At 39.9% G+C, this 19676-nt stretch overlaps 1 protein-coding gene across 5 annotated transcripts in view; it reads left to right on the forward strand.

Moving 5' to 3' along the window:
- Positions 1-9704: 9704 nt before the first annotated feature.
- The window catches only part of st6gal1 (ST6 beta-galactosamide alpha-2,6-sialyltranferase 1), a 37220-nt gene continuing 27248 nt past the window's right edge, over positions 9705-19676 (forward strand). For 2 of the 5 annotated variants that reach the window (XR_004567140.1, XM_034198031.1), the window contains exons 1-2: positions 9705-10003; positions 14579-14672. Coding sequence is in view for 3 of the 5 variants with exons in the window: in XM_034198031.1 (XP_034053922.1) it covers positions 14661-14672 (12 nt within the window). In the remaining 2 variants the exon portion in view is untranslated. The remainder of the gene's footprint in view (positions 10004-14578; positions 14673-19676) is intronic. The other 3 variants (XM_034198035.1, XM_034198036.1, XM_034198043.1) reach the window with 3 other exon arrangements.

Below are 19676 nucleotides of genomic sequence, written 5' to 3' on the forward strand. Positions count from 1 at the left end.
ACCCCCCGCGAGAGTGAGAGAGAGAGGTGACAAGGGGAGCACGTCTGTAACCCGACACCATTGCAATGAATCGACATCTGACCAATCACGGCTTTGATACGGCCACTAGTGCAGGTGAAGAGATGTCGGTGAAAAGACAGTTTCAGTCCGGAGCGAGCAAGAGGGAAAAAAAAAAAAACTTGAAGAAACTAGAGCATCACTCGAAGGTGGGTTATTGTATGAGTCAAATGTACAAATTGCGAATGTTGTATAAGTCAAATTGCCAATTGCCATATTAAAACATCAGCTGCAATTCAGGACATGAAGAAGGCAGTCTCTGCAGAGCATAGGCTAATGGAGATGCAGTTATTTCCAGCATTCTTTATTTAACATTCATTCAAGTATGTGATGCCTTGTATCTGCTAATGTACAGGAGGAAGAGTGATACACTGTCTGTCTAGTTGGCTTACATAACAGTTAAAGTTTGCAGCCTAAAAAACATGGAGCATTTTCCCCCTTATATTCATTTTTATGTCAATTTGCACATTTCATGGTGACGCTCAGCCTCTCCCCTTAACTCCTAACAGTCATCATCATGGTGACGCTCAGCCTCTCCCCTTAACTCCTAACAGTCATCATCATGGTGACGCTCAGCCTCTCCCCTTAACTCCTAACAGCCATCATCATGGTGATGCTCAGCCTCTCCCCTTAACTCCTAACAGCCATCATCATGGTGACGCTCAGCCTCTCCCCTTAATTCCTAACAGCCATCATCATGGTGACGCTCAGCCTCTCCCCTTAACTCCTAACAGCCATCATCATGGTGATGCTCAGTCTCTCCCCTTAACTCCTAACAGCCATCATCATGGTGATGCTCAGCCTCTCCCCTTAACTCCTAACAGCCATCATCATGGTGACGCTCGGCCTCTCCCCTTAACTCCTAACAGCCATCATCATGTCAACCACCACACAGAGAAATACTGATAGCAATGTGTGTGTAGTTGTTGATACATTGCTGACGGAGGGAACTACGTTTGAATACAGATTTAAGAAATATCAGTTTTTGAGCATGTCATAAGCATGTTTTGTCTTGACTATATTACAACTATATTATAATAAAATAATAAAGTATTTATATTATTGAATTGAATATGATTATTAGTAGAAGTTGTTTATTTGCATTAATTATATTTTAATCTTTTTTAGGCTAGTATTTGGCAGGAAATGCAGACTGAACGACATACATGCACATTTACCATTTACCTCACTGTATAAAAAAGTGTTGATAATAATAATAAACAGGAATTATATTTGCAAAGTACTTTGTTTCCAAAAAGTTTTTTTTTCACTCCTGTCGGTTGGGGGGGGGCCTCATCTCACAATGTCGCTTGGGGCCCCACGTTGGCCAGGGGCGGCCCTGCACGCCACGCTACTGCTTTCAAACTGTATTCTTGTGTTACTGCCATATAGTATTTCATAACTGTTTTTCCTTTATTCTCTTATTTTTTTTATAACTATAGTGATCATATGTGCCGCGGAAATAATCTTTTGAATAATTTGTGACCAAACCGTTTGAGACCCACTGAGATAACTTAGTCTAAAGTTAACTATCTAAACACTCAGAGTCCTTTAGCTCACCTGAGTCTCTCAGTCTGAGAGGAGAGTCCTCTCCTCCAGCTTGTTGTGGAACCAACAGCTCCTTGTGTCCGTTAGTGCAGCTAGCTAACCAGATGCTAACAACACGGTCCCTGCTGCTGGCACCGGTCCCTCTCTCACTCTCTCTCCCTCTCTCACACTAAATGCGCTATTTCCGCACACGCGCACGCACACACACACACACACACACACACACACACACACACACACACACACACACACACACACACACACACACACACACACACACAGAGCCGAGCTTGAATGACCCAAGCACACTTGTATTTCCATGCAACTCTCTGATTGGTCTGGTGTCTTGCCTCTGTTGCATTCACTGAACACTGGAAATTACAGACCTGCCGTCCTCTCTAATGTCATGATGAGGTTCACGTAAAGCACGGTTAATGTATTATATTATTGAGGTAGAATTGCCCAGGGCTACAGAATTGTAGCTAACAATGTGGCATTTATTGACTACATATTACACAGATTATGCACAGCGGGAGCAGCAATAACCGTCAAATAATAATTCAGACAGGGGAGCTCCGCACCCCCTGCCCGCCGCTAGGGGGTGCTGCAGCGCCCCCAGCACCCCCCTTCCCGTGCCCATGGGTCTGTACTTGTTATATCTGATATTGATGACACTGATTTGCTTGACTGTCTCAAATTGTAATGATTGTGTGCATTGCTTGAATTTCACTTAACAGACTGTATGTGGTTTGTCTTGTGTGTCATGTTTTGCATTTTGTCTTTTTGTTTATGTATGTCTGTACGTTGTTGCTATTGTCGGGACCCCCTTGAAAACGAGATGGTGCATCTCAAGAGGTTTATCCCAATGAATAAAATGTCTATATTCCCATTTCAGACCAAAACAAAAACAGGAGAAATGAAGATACAGTCAGTTTCACAAACAAAAATAGGTTGACAACCAAATACCACCAAAAACACAACATGGTGAGCATATTTATTGTTCCTTTGATCCCACTCTTCGTTAGAGCTCATTATTTCCCATTTCATGGCGTGATAAGTCACTCTTTCATTTTTCGTGGTAATACGTTTTTCCAAAAATAAATTGTATTTTTAATCTACTCTTCAAACATCTTAAATTAAGATTACTCCTTGATTGGCTTTTAAAAATATGTATTTTAGCCTGTGTGCGGTCTTCATTTAAAAGCCCAAATAAAATATTAAAGGCTGTAAATGTAAATTAAATATTTGCCGCCAAATAATTTGCAAAACATTATGATTTGTGTGGAAACATAGATTTATCTTTTTTTTTTAATACTCTTTTCCTTTCTCTTTCTTGTTCCTCCTTAGCAACGGTCAGTACAGTCCTTGACAGTGGTCTGTTATACTGGATTTACAACGTGTCACATGTTCTGAATTGACCAATCAGAACTTTATTTAGCCTCCGTATTGTTTATGGTTGAATGAATGAATTCTTAAGTGGGCCCTGAGTTGAAAAAAGTTGGGAACCGCTGCCCTAGAGGATGTGACGTCGTCCACCCCCCAATTGAAACATGTTCATACAATACTGAATACATTTGAAGCCTTTTTGATGTATACCTATGTCAATACGTTTCTGTTTTTGTAGTGTATTGGTCTTTTGTAGAGATTTTTCATTTATTCTTTATATATTCTATTGTGTATTCCTTGGATACTTTCTTTTCTACTGTACGATTGAAGTAAATGGGGAAGCGTTTAACCTGTTTAGCCCGAGAGCCCCCGGTAGAGGGGGCTGCGGGGTTTTTTTCTTCATGAAACTGTGTCTCAGGGCTTCTTAATATTTAAAAATCTATTAATGTGTCATACCAGGTTAACGGGAAGACACTCAGCTAACTGACAGTACGAACCATTTTTACCAAAACAAAACACAAGTCTCATAAAAAGCGTCTATATGACCCCTGAGCGAAAAAATGTTAACGCACTTAGCACAGAACTCAAGGTAAAAATACCCTTATTACTTATCGTAACTGCACATACAAGATATCCGATTAAAGCTGAGATTCCACAGATTATATCGTGACAGGGGAAGCAAACAAAGACATCACAACACATAGCATTACGGAGCAAACACGGGAGATCGTCTCACCTTAGCTGTTATTCTGATCAAAAGTCGTGTTCAATGGCATTAAAACGATAAAAACACTGCTGAAGGTTAATCCATAGGTTAATCCAATGTGTCTGTCACTTTGAAAAAAGTATTGATAATCCATAATTCAATTTTTCTATGTAAAAATCGGAGATTTTAAATTAGCTGCTAATGGTAGCCACCAGAGTGCATCGCAGCTTCCGGTTCCTGGGCATTCTGGCTGCGCAGCACTCATTCACCAATGGGTAATGTTTAGATGGATATTAGGAACTTCCCCTCGATTCTATTGGCTCTAACTGTCTAACATCGAACAAGGGGGGCCAGAGATATGGAAAATGCACCCAAATGACCCCAGAAGTGGTTTGTTTTTTCTAAATCTCTCTAAAAAGGTCAAATTTCACTTGTTTTGCATCAATCTTGATACAGGGTACTTATGTTATAGTTTCGAATCCTAAAGCTTTTAGTCTACCATCCCATCATTCAAGGGTGATTTTCACTATAAGTAATTTATTTTTTTGGACGGACACTATCATTTTTTTTTTTTTACTATGTTCAATCTGAATTTACTTTAAAATAAAAACATCTATATTGATTCTGACACTTCTACATCCAACTCACAGATATAACCTTGCTTTGAGAAAAAAGGGGGGGGCGCTGTGCTGGCAGCTCTGGGAGGGAAAAAAACATTTTTTACTGTTTGCGCTCATCCTAATTTTCTGCCTTGATGTAACAATATTCATAATTAAGTAAATGTAACAGCCTTTTCACCCCAGTTACACTTTTCCTTTGCCCTGTACGATGGGCAGAGCTCTGTAAGTGATGAAAGTGGGGGTGTTGGATTATCAGGCGTCCGCAGCTCAAAATATGCATAAATACATTTTAACTAGGTCAAATAAGATATGAATGAACAACAAAAATAAAATAAGTTACATTTATTTGTTATTGGCTGTGGTAGGTTATTGGTTATGTTCACATACTTATTTGGTTGTTAAAATGTAAACCGATCTTTTTCAATTCTCTGCTTGCAGGCATTCCAACAAAAACCACTCAGAGACTGCAATATGTACAAAACGGTGCCGCCCGGATTGCCTACTCACAAAAACACGTTAATCAGAGCATATCACCCCCATCCTTCACTCACTCCACTGGCTCCCTGTAACCCACCGGATCAACTACAAAGTCCTCATGATGGTCTTCAACGCCATTTACGTCCACACTGGCCCCACCTGACTTTTTTTTCAAAATGTTACTTTAAAGCAGTGGTTCTCAAACTTTTTCTGTCAGGCCCCCCTTTGGAGAAAAAAATAAGTCGGGCCCCCCCAACACAAATAGTCAGGCTCAGTGGCGGCGCCAAATATTGAAGTTAAATGCATCAATCTCGTGCAATTTGAGAGCAAAATGAAGAGATCTATGGATACATCTCTCAACACCCATATGAAACAGAACTGTAAACAGATTTACTTTTTCTTTATGGATATTTTACAAATCACCCTTTTAAATGTATTCTTGTTTTACTGTCATATAGTATTTCATACCTGTTTTTTATTTATTCTCTTATTTTTGTATAACTATAATGATCATAAAAACGTGTGCCTCGGAAATAATTGTTTACATTAATGGTGACCAAAACGTTTGCGACCCACTGAGATAACACTGAGAGAGTCCTTTGGCTCACTGAGTCTCTCAGTCTGACTGGAGAGGACTCTCCTCCACTTTGTTGTTGAAAAAACTCCTTATATCCGTTAGCGTAGCTCGCTAGCACCAGAAGCTAACAACAACGATCTCCGGTACCGGTGCGCTCTCTCTCTCGCACACACAAAATGGCTCGTTTCACACACACACACACACACACACACACACACACACACACACACACACACACACACACACACACACACACACACACACACACACACACACACACACACACACACACACACACACACACACACACACATACACACACACACACACACACACACACACACACACACACACACACACACACACACACACACACACAGAGCCAAGCTTTAATGAAACACAGAGACCCAGACGGAATAGTACTGCATCACGTTATTTTCAAATCAATAATTTTTCAATTTATGATCTTTTTTTTTAATAACCATTTTTCCTCCTGGTCTCTCGCGTCCCCCCCCCCCCCACCCTGGCATGCCTCTGCGCCCCCCACTTTGAGAACCACTGCTTTAAAGGGCCCATGTCATGCTTTTCCGGTTATTACCCGTCCCTTTGTGTGTTATGAAGGTTTTTATGCATGTAAACGGTCTCTGCAGAGACAAAACCCCTCAAAGTACACCCTGTAGCGAGTAAAACTCTAACACAGTCTATGCTGCCCCAAAACGCCTCGTTGGAGATTTCTCATTTTCCATTGTTTACTTCCTGGGTACTGTGACGTGTGAATACCCAGAGGCCACACCCTCTGCCAGCATTTCACGAAACAAAGCTTCACAAACCTTTCAGCGATTCATGCCAGATATGTACAGCGTAGGGCACTGAAGAACGATGCTGTTCCTACTTTGTTTGGACCAGCGGGAGATTCGAGTACACAACCTGTAAGTATTCATTGTTGTTTGTGTATTTAGTGTCTGCATTCACACACAAAATACTCATAGACAGTAGGCTATACTCCGGGTGATTTATCGTACGGTCAGTCGCGAAACTTAATTACATTATAGTTGGCGTTCCCAGCGTGTATGCTACCGAGCTAAAAAAGAAGGCTACCAAGAGCTAGACATGAGTTTGCTAGGGAAAACATTGTTTTTATGCCAGCTACAATGAATGACCGAAAGTAGCAGACTACCCGTATAAGATTTCAATTGTAAACATTCGTTATTGCTAGCCTAATATGAACCACTAGCTGTTTTTCATAGTAGGTTGGCATATTACACTGAACAACTAGCAAATGTAGGTTAGCATATTAATCTAGCTGGAAAGCTAACGAACCTAAAACAACTAAGTTTCTCTAATATTTTGTGATTTGCATTTGATTTCGTCCAGCCAGATCAGGAAACTCCTTGCGTATCCGGCGGACAACACATGACGGAATGACCACTCTGATGCCTCGTCCTAAAAATCCCCAGCACCAGTTTACAAAGCTGCGATAGGCAAGATGCCGAAAACGCCTAAAAGGGGAGGAATGGATGATATACAGTGTATATATATGTATATTTACACATGTTCATTTTGTACATTTCTAAAAATAAAATGTGATGGAAATATTTAGTAGCCTTTCTTCCCTGAATTATTTGCTCCTATAACATATCATTGTTGATGTTCCGCTCAGAGCCGAAAAAAGCACTGTGTTAGACATGGGCGGTTAGTCAACCATCTCTGGTGGTTGACTAATCAGAACAGAGTGCCGAGCTGACCAATCGGAGCACACTGGGCTCACAGGGAGGGGGGGACAGGAGCTCCAACAAGCCGTTTGGGCCATTTAGTGAATACCGGTGAATACACTAGTGGCAATTTCTTATATTATTTCATATGGTAAAACCAAATGATGATATTATGCTGAGAAATGTTTGGTCAACTGCCAAGGTCGTACCTGAAGAATGCGACTCTTATGAGAGCATTGTAAGATAACAGTCAGGAGAAAGTGTTATTTTTGTTACTCTCTGCACAGCAACAGTCCACACACACACACACACACACACACACACACACACACACACACACACACACACACACACACACACACACACACACACACACACACACACACACACACACACACACACACACACACACACACACACACACACACACACACACACACACACACACACACACACGCACACGCCCCTGTGTGCACTCCTGCAGACTACTCTGTACTCTGTGAGACATGTACCTTTGAAGCGCTTCAAATAAAGAACCAACAAGACAACTCTGTTTGCTTTCACCAGTTTATTGATTACTCTCATTGTACATCTATACAGTATTGACGAGGTTAAAACATCCACAACAACACATACTTTACAGAGATGCTGTATGAGAAACCAATGTGAGTTTGGAAAATTGCACAATATAAATCTATACCTCAACAATGGAATTATGATCAGTAGAAATGGCCATGACATGGGACCTTTAAAAAACAAAATTCACTTCCTTTTTTAAATGTCATTTTTTTTTGTTGAAATGTCACTTCAGGGTTCTTTATTTTGTCAAACGAACAGAGCTACAGTGTAGTTATGCCGATGAAAATCTTAGGTCACAGGCTTCTCCAACAGTGCAACACAATAACACAGATAAACAGAAATATATGGTGCAAGTAAATAGTAAATACAAAAAGAAAAATAGTTTAAAAAAGTGAAATAGTGCAATAAGAGTCTATATGCAAGTTATTGGAATGATATATTAGGTAAATAGATAAATAATTACTAAGTAGCAGATGAATGTTATGGATGTTGTTTCAGCAGTTCAGTTGTTTAACTTGTGACATTCTCACTGAAGAGCCTTGCAATTATTTGCCCCAGACTTCTGCTTTCAGATGTAGCTAATTATGAAGTTATTACTCTATCTGATAATAATCCAATGCAGAGGCAATAATGTAATATAATACATTATTTTATATATTTATATATGTATTCTTATATAGTCTTAAAGTTACAACCGGACCTTTGAGTGCAGCCATAATGCTGATGTGGCCCGCGATTACATTTAGTTTGACACCCCTGATGTAGAAGGTACCATGTGTAGACATGTCAACAATTAAGTGGAGTTAAAGTACAATACCTGCCTCTCAAATGTAGAGAATTAGAAGTATAATTTAGCAAAAAATGTAGTACAAATACCATAAGATTGTATGTAAGCACAGCCATTAAGTACACGTATACTACATTTCAGCACTGCAAATGACTGTTATTCAAGCATAAATGCAATATATAGAAGTAAATATCTAATGTAATAATATAAACAAACTACATCCTGGTCGCATATTACCATATTAGTAATAGTTTAATAGAGAATAAAGCAAAAGTTGCTACCACTTTGCAGCATTTTAGCATATAGTTACTGCACTAATTGTCAAAAAAAGTATCGTAAGCGACTAAGCGTATGTATATATGAATTGTTCTGGTGGCACTTAATGCAGTAGTGTTGTTGTTTTTAATCCTAAAAAAGTGTCCCCACCACCAAACACGCCAAAGCTGCTTTTAGTTCTCATGCTCCCCACAAACGGAATAAACTTCCAGAAACCCAGAGGTCTTCACCAACGCTGAGTTCTTTTAAGTCGAGGCTAAAAACACTACTTTTTACAGCTGCTTACCCAGAAGCCTTTTAACTTGTTTTTAGCACCTACCGTATTTATAATGTTATTTTTAAACTATCTCTTTTATGCATGGTTTTTATGAATCTGCTATTCCATTATGTTTATTTATTGTGTTCCTTTCTGTTGTCTATTTATTAAGTGTTAATGATGATGTAAAGCACTTTGAATTGCCTCTGTGTCTGAAAATGTGCTATATAAATAAACTTGCCTTACCTTACCATATGACAATAAAACCTTAATGAGAATTGAATTATATGTATATAACCAGCACGGCCCATAGTAAACGCCCGAACACAACAACACAGACTATAACACCTCTTGTTGTTAAATACCAACTAGCAATATGTGCAATATGTTCAATATATATGTATGCCGTTAAAAACTGTGCAATATATACACCTGGCTGCTAAATTCTCAGATCTGTTACAGGGTGTGTATTTTTGTAAAATGTGTAACTTTTTTATTATAATATCTTATTTTTTTATCTTTAGTACTTTTTTTTTATGCATGCTTAGGTAACATTAAGCAGTCTTTGTCTATTTTCTGCCATAACAATGTACATTTCCCCTCTGTGGGACTAATAAAGGTATTCTGATTCTGATTCTGATACTGAATTGAACAGATTACGGCTCTTATTTCGAAAGTCTGGCAGGAAGCGCGCGTGTCTCGTTATCGCGTGCTTGAGGCTCGGTGATGCACTCTGCGCGGTGGAAGAGAGAGAGAGAGGAGAGGATTTGCAGAGATACGGTTCGTGCTTATCCAAATGCCACCGGACACCGACAGAGGCCTCGTACCGGACGCACGCAGGGTGGTAGCGGGGCCGAGAGGCACGAGACTTACCGGGAACATGGCGGCGGGAACAACAACCTGAACGGTACCGGAGCAACGATACATCAGAGGAAACGAGGCGGTTGGCGGCACGGTAACGGAGGAGCATCACTTAACACAGGTCAACGAATAACAGCTCAACAGTCAACACCTTAGATAAGGTAATACAGATGTATAAATAACATAGAGATAAATATGCATGTTTGTATGTTTATTAATTAATATATCAATGCATCGACCTAGATATCTTGCTGTAATGATCCTGATTGCATGGTGTCTGAGGATGGCCTGTGTTTAATGTCTTATTTTGCACCTATGCACTGCTGTATGTAGCTTATGATATGTGTACTGTGTTACTGTGCAATACTACTCGTTATTTTGGTATACAAATATAGATTATTGTTATTTTAGAGGCATTTCCACAATTATCCGTTTTTGATTGAATTTAATACAAAAATAAAAGACAATTCCATTTATCAAAAAGGCTGATGAAGGTGGGTGTCATAAAAGAAGGAGAGGTTGCTACAGTAAATCAGTAAAGATAAGATGAATCAAGATGCAGTTTACAATGGGTTAGAGTTAAGAGATGTAAGATAATAAAACATAATCTTAAATGCAATAGGCGCTTTCACACCGGAGTACTTTTCCCAGTGTAGTTCCGATATAGTTCCGAAAATTTGCGTTCACACCAAAAAAAATCCGGAACTAGAACTTAGTTCATGAGAACCTTTTGACGAAAAACCTTTTAAAATGCTTGTTTTCTGAATGGAGATCGGATTGATCAGGCTAAGCTAACGTTGTATATGCTCCGTCCACACTCATATCAAAGGCCTACAGACATAAATAAACCAGCGACTGTATTCACCATGACACAAACAGTCTGTGGTTTGTACTTGTTTAACTTGTCCAGTTTCTGAACAGATATGAGGAGCTGTGAGCTCTGTGTGCTAACTGCTAACAGCTAACGTCTGATGTTTTCTGGTTGCACGTCAGTGACAGCAGGCTGAGATCCTCACCGCTGATTGGCTACCGCGAGATCGCGCCCCCAAACATGGCATCGCGTCCGGTGTGAACGCGCATTACTTATGCTGCGTTCACACCGGACGCGATGCGATGTTTGGAGCCGGCGTGATTGCATGTAAAGTCAATGCAGAGACGCGGACAGACGCAAATTCGCTGCGACCCCGAGCATGAAGCGGTGAACGCGAATTCCGTGGCGCGATTGAGGCGATTGAAGGGGGCTGCGACAAACGCTCGAGTTCAATTTGTTCAACTCGAGCGTCATATTTGCGTGACGCAATCTGGCGGTAGCCAATCAGCGGTGAGGATCTCAGCCTGCCGCCACTGACGTTCAACCAGAAAACATCAGCCGTTAGCTGTTAGCAGTTAACACACAGAGCTCACAGCTCCTCATATCTGTTCAGAAACTGGACAAAAGTTAAACAAGTACAAACCACAGACTGTCTGTGTCATGGCAAATACAGTCGCTGGTTTATTTCTGTCTGTAGGCCGTTGTTATGAGTGTGGTCGGAGCATATACAACGTTAGCTTAGCCTGGTCGATCCGGGGCCTTTACTACGAAGCTGGTTCAACCTAACCTGGATATGTTTGAGTTAGCCGGTTGGCCTAATCCAAAACATACACGCTCTCGCTAAACTGTACTACGACGCGGGTTATCAAGTGGATCGCTCAAGCCAGCCGTGTCCTATCTAGTTAGGTGTGCGTTCACATGAAAGGGGTGGTATTTGGATCATTCGACCAATCACAAATATGGAGAAGCATACTGACAGCGCAGCGTCATACTTCCTGAATGAAAAGTCAACTTTAATATTAGACATATGAAGAAGTTAAACTTTAAACATCCATGACTCAAACACTTTATCCAGGATAAAATCCACATAGCTGCACCTGCAAGGTGAATACAGCTGATAAAAGAAAAAAGTGTTTGAATGCGTACATTAACAGGTTTATGATATCACTGCCCCGTCTAAGACACGAGTGGATCTGACTTTAATTACATTTGACTCGAGTGTTTCGTCAACTTAATGTGTTGCTTAAAATAATACTTATGCATACAGTATGTGACACTGTGAGTGTTGCACAGCCAGATACGGCTCAGCTGACTCAGATAAGGAAATATATGATACATTATGATGTGATATGATGTGATATGAATGATAATGGGACATCGACATCTGCACTCACAGTGCCGCTGACTGTAGGCTACGTAATGTTACTTATGTTGTGGCAGATATTTAATTAAGCTTTCTTAACATAATAGTCAGATTGCTCTGAAGATGGGAGGTGATGTTCTATTCATTTTCACGTTCACACAGTCGGTGATTTTGGCCGGCCGTCTTTCCTGCAACGGCAGTTTAAACTGTATTTCCTCCGCACACTGAGCTCTGATTGGTCAGCAGGCGTGGTGCTTTCGCTGAGTTGATCTCTTATCCTGGAACCTATCCTGCTTCGGAGCACAGACTAGGTTCCAGGATAAGTCACCATGGAGATCTAGCCCGCTAAAAAGTGAACCAGCTTCGTAGTACCGGAAATCCCAGAAGTCATCTTGCTAAACGAAAATCCTGCTTCGTAGTATACCCCCCAGGTTAGCCGCACAGCATAAGTTACCATGGAGATCCAGCCCGCTAAAAAGAGAACCAGCTTCGTAGGACCGGAAACCGAAAAGCCGGCTAAGCGAAAATCCTGCTTCGTAGTATACCCCCCCGATCTCCATTCAGAAAACACGCATTTAAAAGGTGATATTTTAACTCAATAACATTAGGTGACATTATTGTGGCACAACAGTAAATCCTTAAATATAAATAGATAAAGTGGCAGACATAATTCAATGAATTTTAAATGAACAATAACTGAATGAGTTTGTTTCACTTTTAAACCAGCAGGGGTACCAAATATATACAGACTGCTGCAATAAGTACATTCATTAACTGTCTCATCGATGTTTGTCTGAAATAATATGATAATATTAACAATCATATCATTCCTATCAGCTGTCAATCACTGTTATGATTCACATATTCAGTGTTATTATTAAATAAACTATATTTTTTGGAGGAGTTAATGATGAATGTTCCTCAAGATGCTTGCTCACCCTCCTTCAAATTTGAAAGACAAGTAATTACGATCATATACTGTATCAAAATTCAAAAGAATCAAAAGAACAGTTCAGCGCCCCACAAATTTACTGCAAACAGTTACAACCTTGACTTTACATCAGAAAGAACAAACATTAAAGAAGTGACTAACTGCATCAGTTAGGGTTAAAAAATGTGTATTCAGCTAAAACATATAAATCACTGCAGTTATTATCCAGTGGAAAGCCCTAACCTACTAGTTAAATCAAAGTGGTTACTTTTTTTTGGCTGGGCAGTGTAGTTTTACACACCGTCTTATTTGACTTTCTCAGGACTTAAACTGTTTTTTGGGGTCAGACCCCCTCAAAGAAAAAAATATATACATACAAGGTCATCATCTTAACTGTTTTTTATGCTCATCCGTGAGCAGAGCATCGAGTTGGCATGTCTATTACAGCTGAATGCGGCGATTACCATTTTGTTAAGCAAAACGCCTCACAAAATTAGTAAGATCCAAAGCTTTAGTGCGTTTTGATTCAATGCTGAGTACAGCCAAACTTAACAGTCTCCTCTCTGTCATTCCGGGACGTCCGGCCGGGCACTTCGGGTGACAGTATACAAGGAAGTTGTTTGTGGCCTGCCAGTAAACCCAAAGCAGAAGAAGAAGAAGTGACGTCAGCAGCTTCATTTGCCTAATCGTCCCTCAGGGACTTATTCTGGTGTGAACGCGATCTGCTCTTTAGTTCATGAACTAGTCTTACAGGAAGTTATAAACCATATGTTTGAGTTATTGCATTTCGGGTTATTATAGCCATAATTTAATCACTACATTTGACATGTTGCATTGCTTGCTTATATCAGCTTTTCTTCAACTCAAAAACTGCTTTTATCAATATTGACCTTCATATTCACACAGATTCATAGATTCAAACTGCTATATTAGAAAAGCAACATTTAAAATTGGAATTTAAAAGGTATAACATGTCTACAGTCATCCAGTGATATGTTATCCTTAAAAAAAAACTATTGAAAGGTATATTTCATTCCAATTAATTAGTGGGAAATCCATTAAATCTCTGTTAGAAATGAACACTGAGAGGATATAACGAAAACAGAATAAAAGCTCTGAAATAAGTGTAGTTAAGTAAATTGTTTACAATGGGTTACAGTTAAGATATGTGCTGTAAGATAATGAAACGTATTCTTAAATGCAATGATGCAATGCGGACATGTAAATATTAACTAAAGCTCAGAAATAAGTTTAGTTATGAAATAAGTTTAGTTATGAAATAAGTTTAGTTATGCAAAAAGTACAATATTTTACCTCGAGGAGTCAAAGTAGATAGTGAAATTATGGTAAAACAGTAGTAGAAGTACATGTACAAGCACCTCAGATTTGGTCATAAATACAGTATTACAGAGCTTTTAATATACTAAGTTGAATTTTACCAGCGTAGAAATGCAAAAACAAAAGAAAAAGAGGGTTAAATTAAATGCAAAATATAATAGGAGCTTCTGTTTCCATTTGAAAGATAAGACGATATAAAATACTTTTATTCGTAGATTTGCAAGTAGAAGTGAAATATTTAAGTAATCTATCGAGATAAACATCTGACAGTGTTCATCTGTTTCTATCCACAGAGGACATGAGGGGAAACGTAAAGGCAGCAGGCCGTATCTAAGCAACGATCACATCAACACAGCGTGCAGCAGCGCACACACCATGAGCTACAAGGTAACATCTCCACTGTTCACCACACTCAACACAGTGCTCAGACAAGCATTCACATGCTATACTGAAGTACAACTACTAGTATCACACAGTGAAAATGCTCCTCACAAAAAATCCAGCAAGCATTAACCATGAATAACATCACAATTTATTTAAAGGGGCCCTGTTATGTTCAATTTCAGCTACATATTTGTATGTTGTGCCTCTACTGTGACATGTTTACATGCTCCAATGTTTAAAAAGGTATTTTATTTTTCTGTTCCCATTGGTTCGGTTAGCTCTGTTGTGATTGGTCAACAGCTTAGAGATGTCCCACCTCTTAGCTTATCACGTACAATGCGTTGGAGCGCTAGCCAATAGAAGCGCAAGTGTTACATAGTGATGTCACTATCTTGATGAAGTCCAATGGAGGCATTTCAGGCAGGGGGGGGGGGAGGGAGTATGATGAAGAGATTTTAGCCTTTGAAGACCATTTACATGCACACAAACCTTTATAACAGGAAAGGAAAAACCCCAAAAAGCATAATAGGGCCCCTTTAAAGTGAAACCAGTGATGGAATAAGTATTCAGATGACTAATGTAAAAATACTAATATCACACAGAGTCAATATTCTAGTACAAATAAAAGTCCTGCATTCAAAACATTACTAAAGTATGTAACATCAAAATGTACTTAAAGAGAAAGACAGTAGTCACTGTGCAGTAAAAATCCCCATACTTATCAGTTGCAGTCATTAGTCCAGTATTTTGTTTACACTAATTTAAAGTGTAAACAAACATCATTTCCTGAGGCCTGTACTACGAAGCCGGATTTACACTTAGCGAGGTAACTTCAGGGTTAACTCTGGGTTTCCGGTCTTACGACGCTGGTTCTCTTCTTACCGGGCTAGATCTCCATGGTAACTTGTGCTGAACGGCAAACCTGCTCCGGAGCAGGTTTGGAGTTTAAAGCTATCAAGTCATATTACAGGAGGATACAGAAAAACTGCCGTTGTAGGAAAGACGGCCGGCAAAAATCATCATTAATAGAATATCACCACCCATGTTCAGAGCAATCTGACTAATATAACATTAGCGTTAAGAAAGCTTACTTAAAGGTGACCTATCATGCAAAATGCACTTTTGTACGTCTTTTATACATGAATATGTGTCCCCGGTGTTCTAGGGAACTCACCAAGTGTCAGAAAACAAAACCCTCTCTCTTTTCCTCCATACCCAAATCTCTAAAAACGGGGCTGCAACGGATCTGATGCAGACTGATCCAGATTTGAATTATTTTCTACGTCACAGAAGTGGTGCTCCGCCTATATGGCCAACTCTCCACCTATCAGGGGAATGTGTGGTTGGGCCACCGCCGGCCATTGCCGCTCGAAAGCGCTGGAGACGCTGTATTACATATGCCAGGCCTATAAGTGGCGCTGTATTCTGCCACAAAAGCAGCGAAGAAGACTTCCCGCGCATGGTTGCCATGGTTGCCCTTCTGTTTATTCTCCGCTGGGGCTCTTTTTCTCCCTCCCCGAGGCAAGCGTTTGCTCCTGCTGCTGTTATTCATTGCAATCCCTCCCTCGCTGTAATTCTCTCCGGTTAGTCCACCAGCAGATGACAAACACCCACCTCTCCGCCTCTTCCAAGGAACGAGGGGACCGTGCGGCAGAGTTTCAGTGCGATTTTTTTTCGCCGGTCAACATGTCCGTTCTCAAAGCACGCTCCCCTCTCCTGCAGGGGGGCGTGGTCAGCTGCAGTTCACAGAATCAGCCCCCTGCAAAAACAGGGGTGGAAAGAGCATATAGAGCGAAATGAGGCATGGCTAAAATGCAGGATCTGTTTGGTATTTTGAAAAAAAAAACTATATTTATATACTTTATATAGGTATGGCCCTACAATATATTGTTCAAATATAGCATGATAGGTCACCTTTAAATATCTGCCACAACACAAATAACCAGATCAACGTAACATTACGTACAGTGACTGTGAGTGCAGACTTCGATGTGTCCCATTATCATTCATATCACATCACATCATATCACATCATAATGTATCATATATCTCCTTATCTGAGTCAGCTGAGCCGTATCTGGCCGTGCAACACTCACAGTGTCACATACTGTATGCAGAAGTATTATTTTAAGCAACACATTAAGTTGACGAAACACTCGAGTCAAATGTAATTAAAGTCATATCCACTCGTGTCTTAGACGGGGCAGTGATATCATAAACCTGTTAATGTACGCATTCAAACACTTATATTTTTACCAGCTCTTCTGTATTCACCTTGCAGGTGCAGCTATGTGGCTTTTATCCTGGATAAAGTGTTGACGCTGCGCTGTCAATATGCTTGTGATTGGTAAAATGTTGCTAACCCCTCCCCTTTCATGTGAACGCGCACTGAATTACCGAGTTGATAACCAGCATCGTAGGACCGCTTAGCGAGATCGCGTTTATTTTGGGTTAGTTAAGCCAGCTAACTCAAACATATCCAGGGTATGTTGAACTGGATTCGTAGTACAGGCCTCTGGTGTCAGTATTCAAAACTCAGGTGGCTCTCGTCTGAGAAATGTGTTTTTTGAGTGAAGATATGAAGATGACTCATCAGTAGTAACAGTTACTGTCTGTGTCATGATTCATTTGCTGCACTTATGCACCTACAGTATTATGAATTATGCAGATTTAACTGCAACCCATCTGTCAAAAGACATTCTTCAAAACACAGTCAGCTGGGTGCATTTACAGCGATAAGTCAAAACTAAAAAGAGCCGTGGAACCTGACCCATATTGGGACTAAAAGCCGGGATATCTTGGCCTGTGTCGCTTCAAACTGGACTCTGGAGTAGCTTCAGGGTAGGTAATGTTAGTTTGTCCTCAACTATTGGACAGATTGTCATTAAATGTGGTACAGGAACCATTGTCAACAGATACATAATCTCAATGACTTTGGGGATTTTCTGATTTGTCCTTGGGGCTAAACCAAAACTTGTATAATACCTGATTGCAAAGAAACTGAAATTCTGCACTTTATTATAGGTGAGAGAGTATTGGTAGAAAACTGCAACTAAATAAATGAAATGCTTTTTGTGTCAAATTTTAAAACATCAGCAATTAAGTGTTTTTTATTCTAACTGTATTGTAAAAGAAGCAGAAAGGCAGAACTTTAATATCTGATTATTTATCGCAAGTAACATTGTCAATATTCAATGTTCACATATGTTTCTAAAATCATCAAGCCCTACTTTTCATTCACCAAATATCTGCAAACTAATGACACCCATCAGACTCGGCAGTACCGAGTATTCAGTTTCCATTAGTAAGTGTAATCATGTCGGCATCATTTATTATCTTTTGCCATTAAAAGGTTATTCACCGGGGAAGCTGGATTTCTGATGGCCAAAGCATAAATGTCACTCTGCATCCGACCATTCCAACCTCTACGTTAGCTTCAGAGCTTTGCTGCTGCTGACACATACATAACCATCTAACTCCCTCTCACTCTGCCAGGCCAGATTAAAACACACTCACACACACTGCCGCAACTACCTTTTAATCTTGAGTACTTTATGGCTCCATAAATCCATGCATAACACACACACACACACACACACACACACACACACACACACACACACACACACACACACACACACACACACACACACACACACACACACACACACACACACACACACACACACACACACACACACACACATCTCTGGCTGGCTGTCTGTGTGTGTGAAGGCAGGGGATTTAGGGTGCACTCTTTAAGCAGATATCTGTAACAACACCATCTGTCTGAGGCTATGAAGCTCTGCAGCCGCTTCATTCATTCATTCAGGCGTCACATCCTCACGTTGTTGGAGTACCACAGCTGTGTGAGCCACATTTAGCAGGTGATCCAAACCTGTAATGTACTTATATTTATTCAAAACTGCAGAACATAAAGCAGATATACTCTTTATTTTTAAATTAAATTAAGTAGACCAGTAACATAGAGATTAGATTACGCTGTGTAAAGCGCACATATTTTCTATATAGTATGTCTATTTTATTTATATGTATAGTAAGTCTTTATATTTTAAACGCACACTTTATCTTTAATTTTATCAGCACCACATCGCTATTATTTATTTATATGTACAATTTTAGCAAGTTTTACCTTCAAGGTATTCAGAGAATACCCTGGAACACTCAGATAAAACAAACAAAAAATCGATTTAATTATATAAATAAAATGTATATAAAATGAATAAATGAGAATCGTATCTGTGTTGTTGATCTGTAATATTACAGTTTTACGTTGATTTGTTTGTCCTTCTCGGTCCATGCACTACACATTTCAGTGGTTTTGTGTTAGAAAAGAAAGCAACCAATCAGATCTTGTTCTGGGTCTCTGGGTAGAATATCCTTCAACTAAGGTATTCTACATCCTTGATCGAATGCCCTGGCCGTTGCACTGAATGAGAGCGTACGTTTGGACTGACAGTTTGATCAACCAATCATATATTGATTTGTAGCCAATGGGCGTATTCTTTCAGAGTTTCCCTCGGTTCCAGGGTACTCTCTAGAACAGTGTTTCTCAAACTTTTTCATACCAAGGACCACTTAACCAATAAAAAAACACTCGCGGACCACCTAACTCCACAAATATCCCAAAACACATCGTTTTTTACAAATCGCCTGAAAATTGTACAAACAAGTGGCAACATGTGTGATGAAGGTGCTTTATCTGGGTTATATCATGCAATCGAAAGTGAAACTTAAGCTCGCTCCATTGCGGAGATATTCCCGCGAGAGTGCGGAAAACTTAAATGAATTAATTAATTAAAAATGTGAAATTTTACCAATATACTCACGGACCACTAGGGGGCGCTCACGGACCACCAGTGGTCCGCAGACCACACTTTGAGAAGCACTGCTCTAGAAGGCCCGCTAGTTAACTGGCTCGAGACAGAGGATCTGAATGCGACGAAGCAATTCATGCCGTTTTATTGTTTTTAACGTTGTAATGAC

This window comes from Gymnodraco acuticeps, unplaced genomic scaffold (genome assembly GCF_902827175.1).
Source record: "Gymnodraco acuticeps unplaced genomic scaffold, fGymAcu1.1, whole genome shotgun sequence".
NCBI lineage: Eukaryota > Metazoa > Chordata > Actinopteri > Perciformes > Bathydraconidae > Gymnodraco > Gymnodraco acuticeps.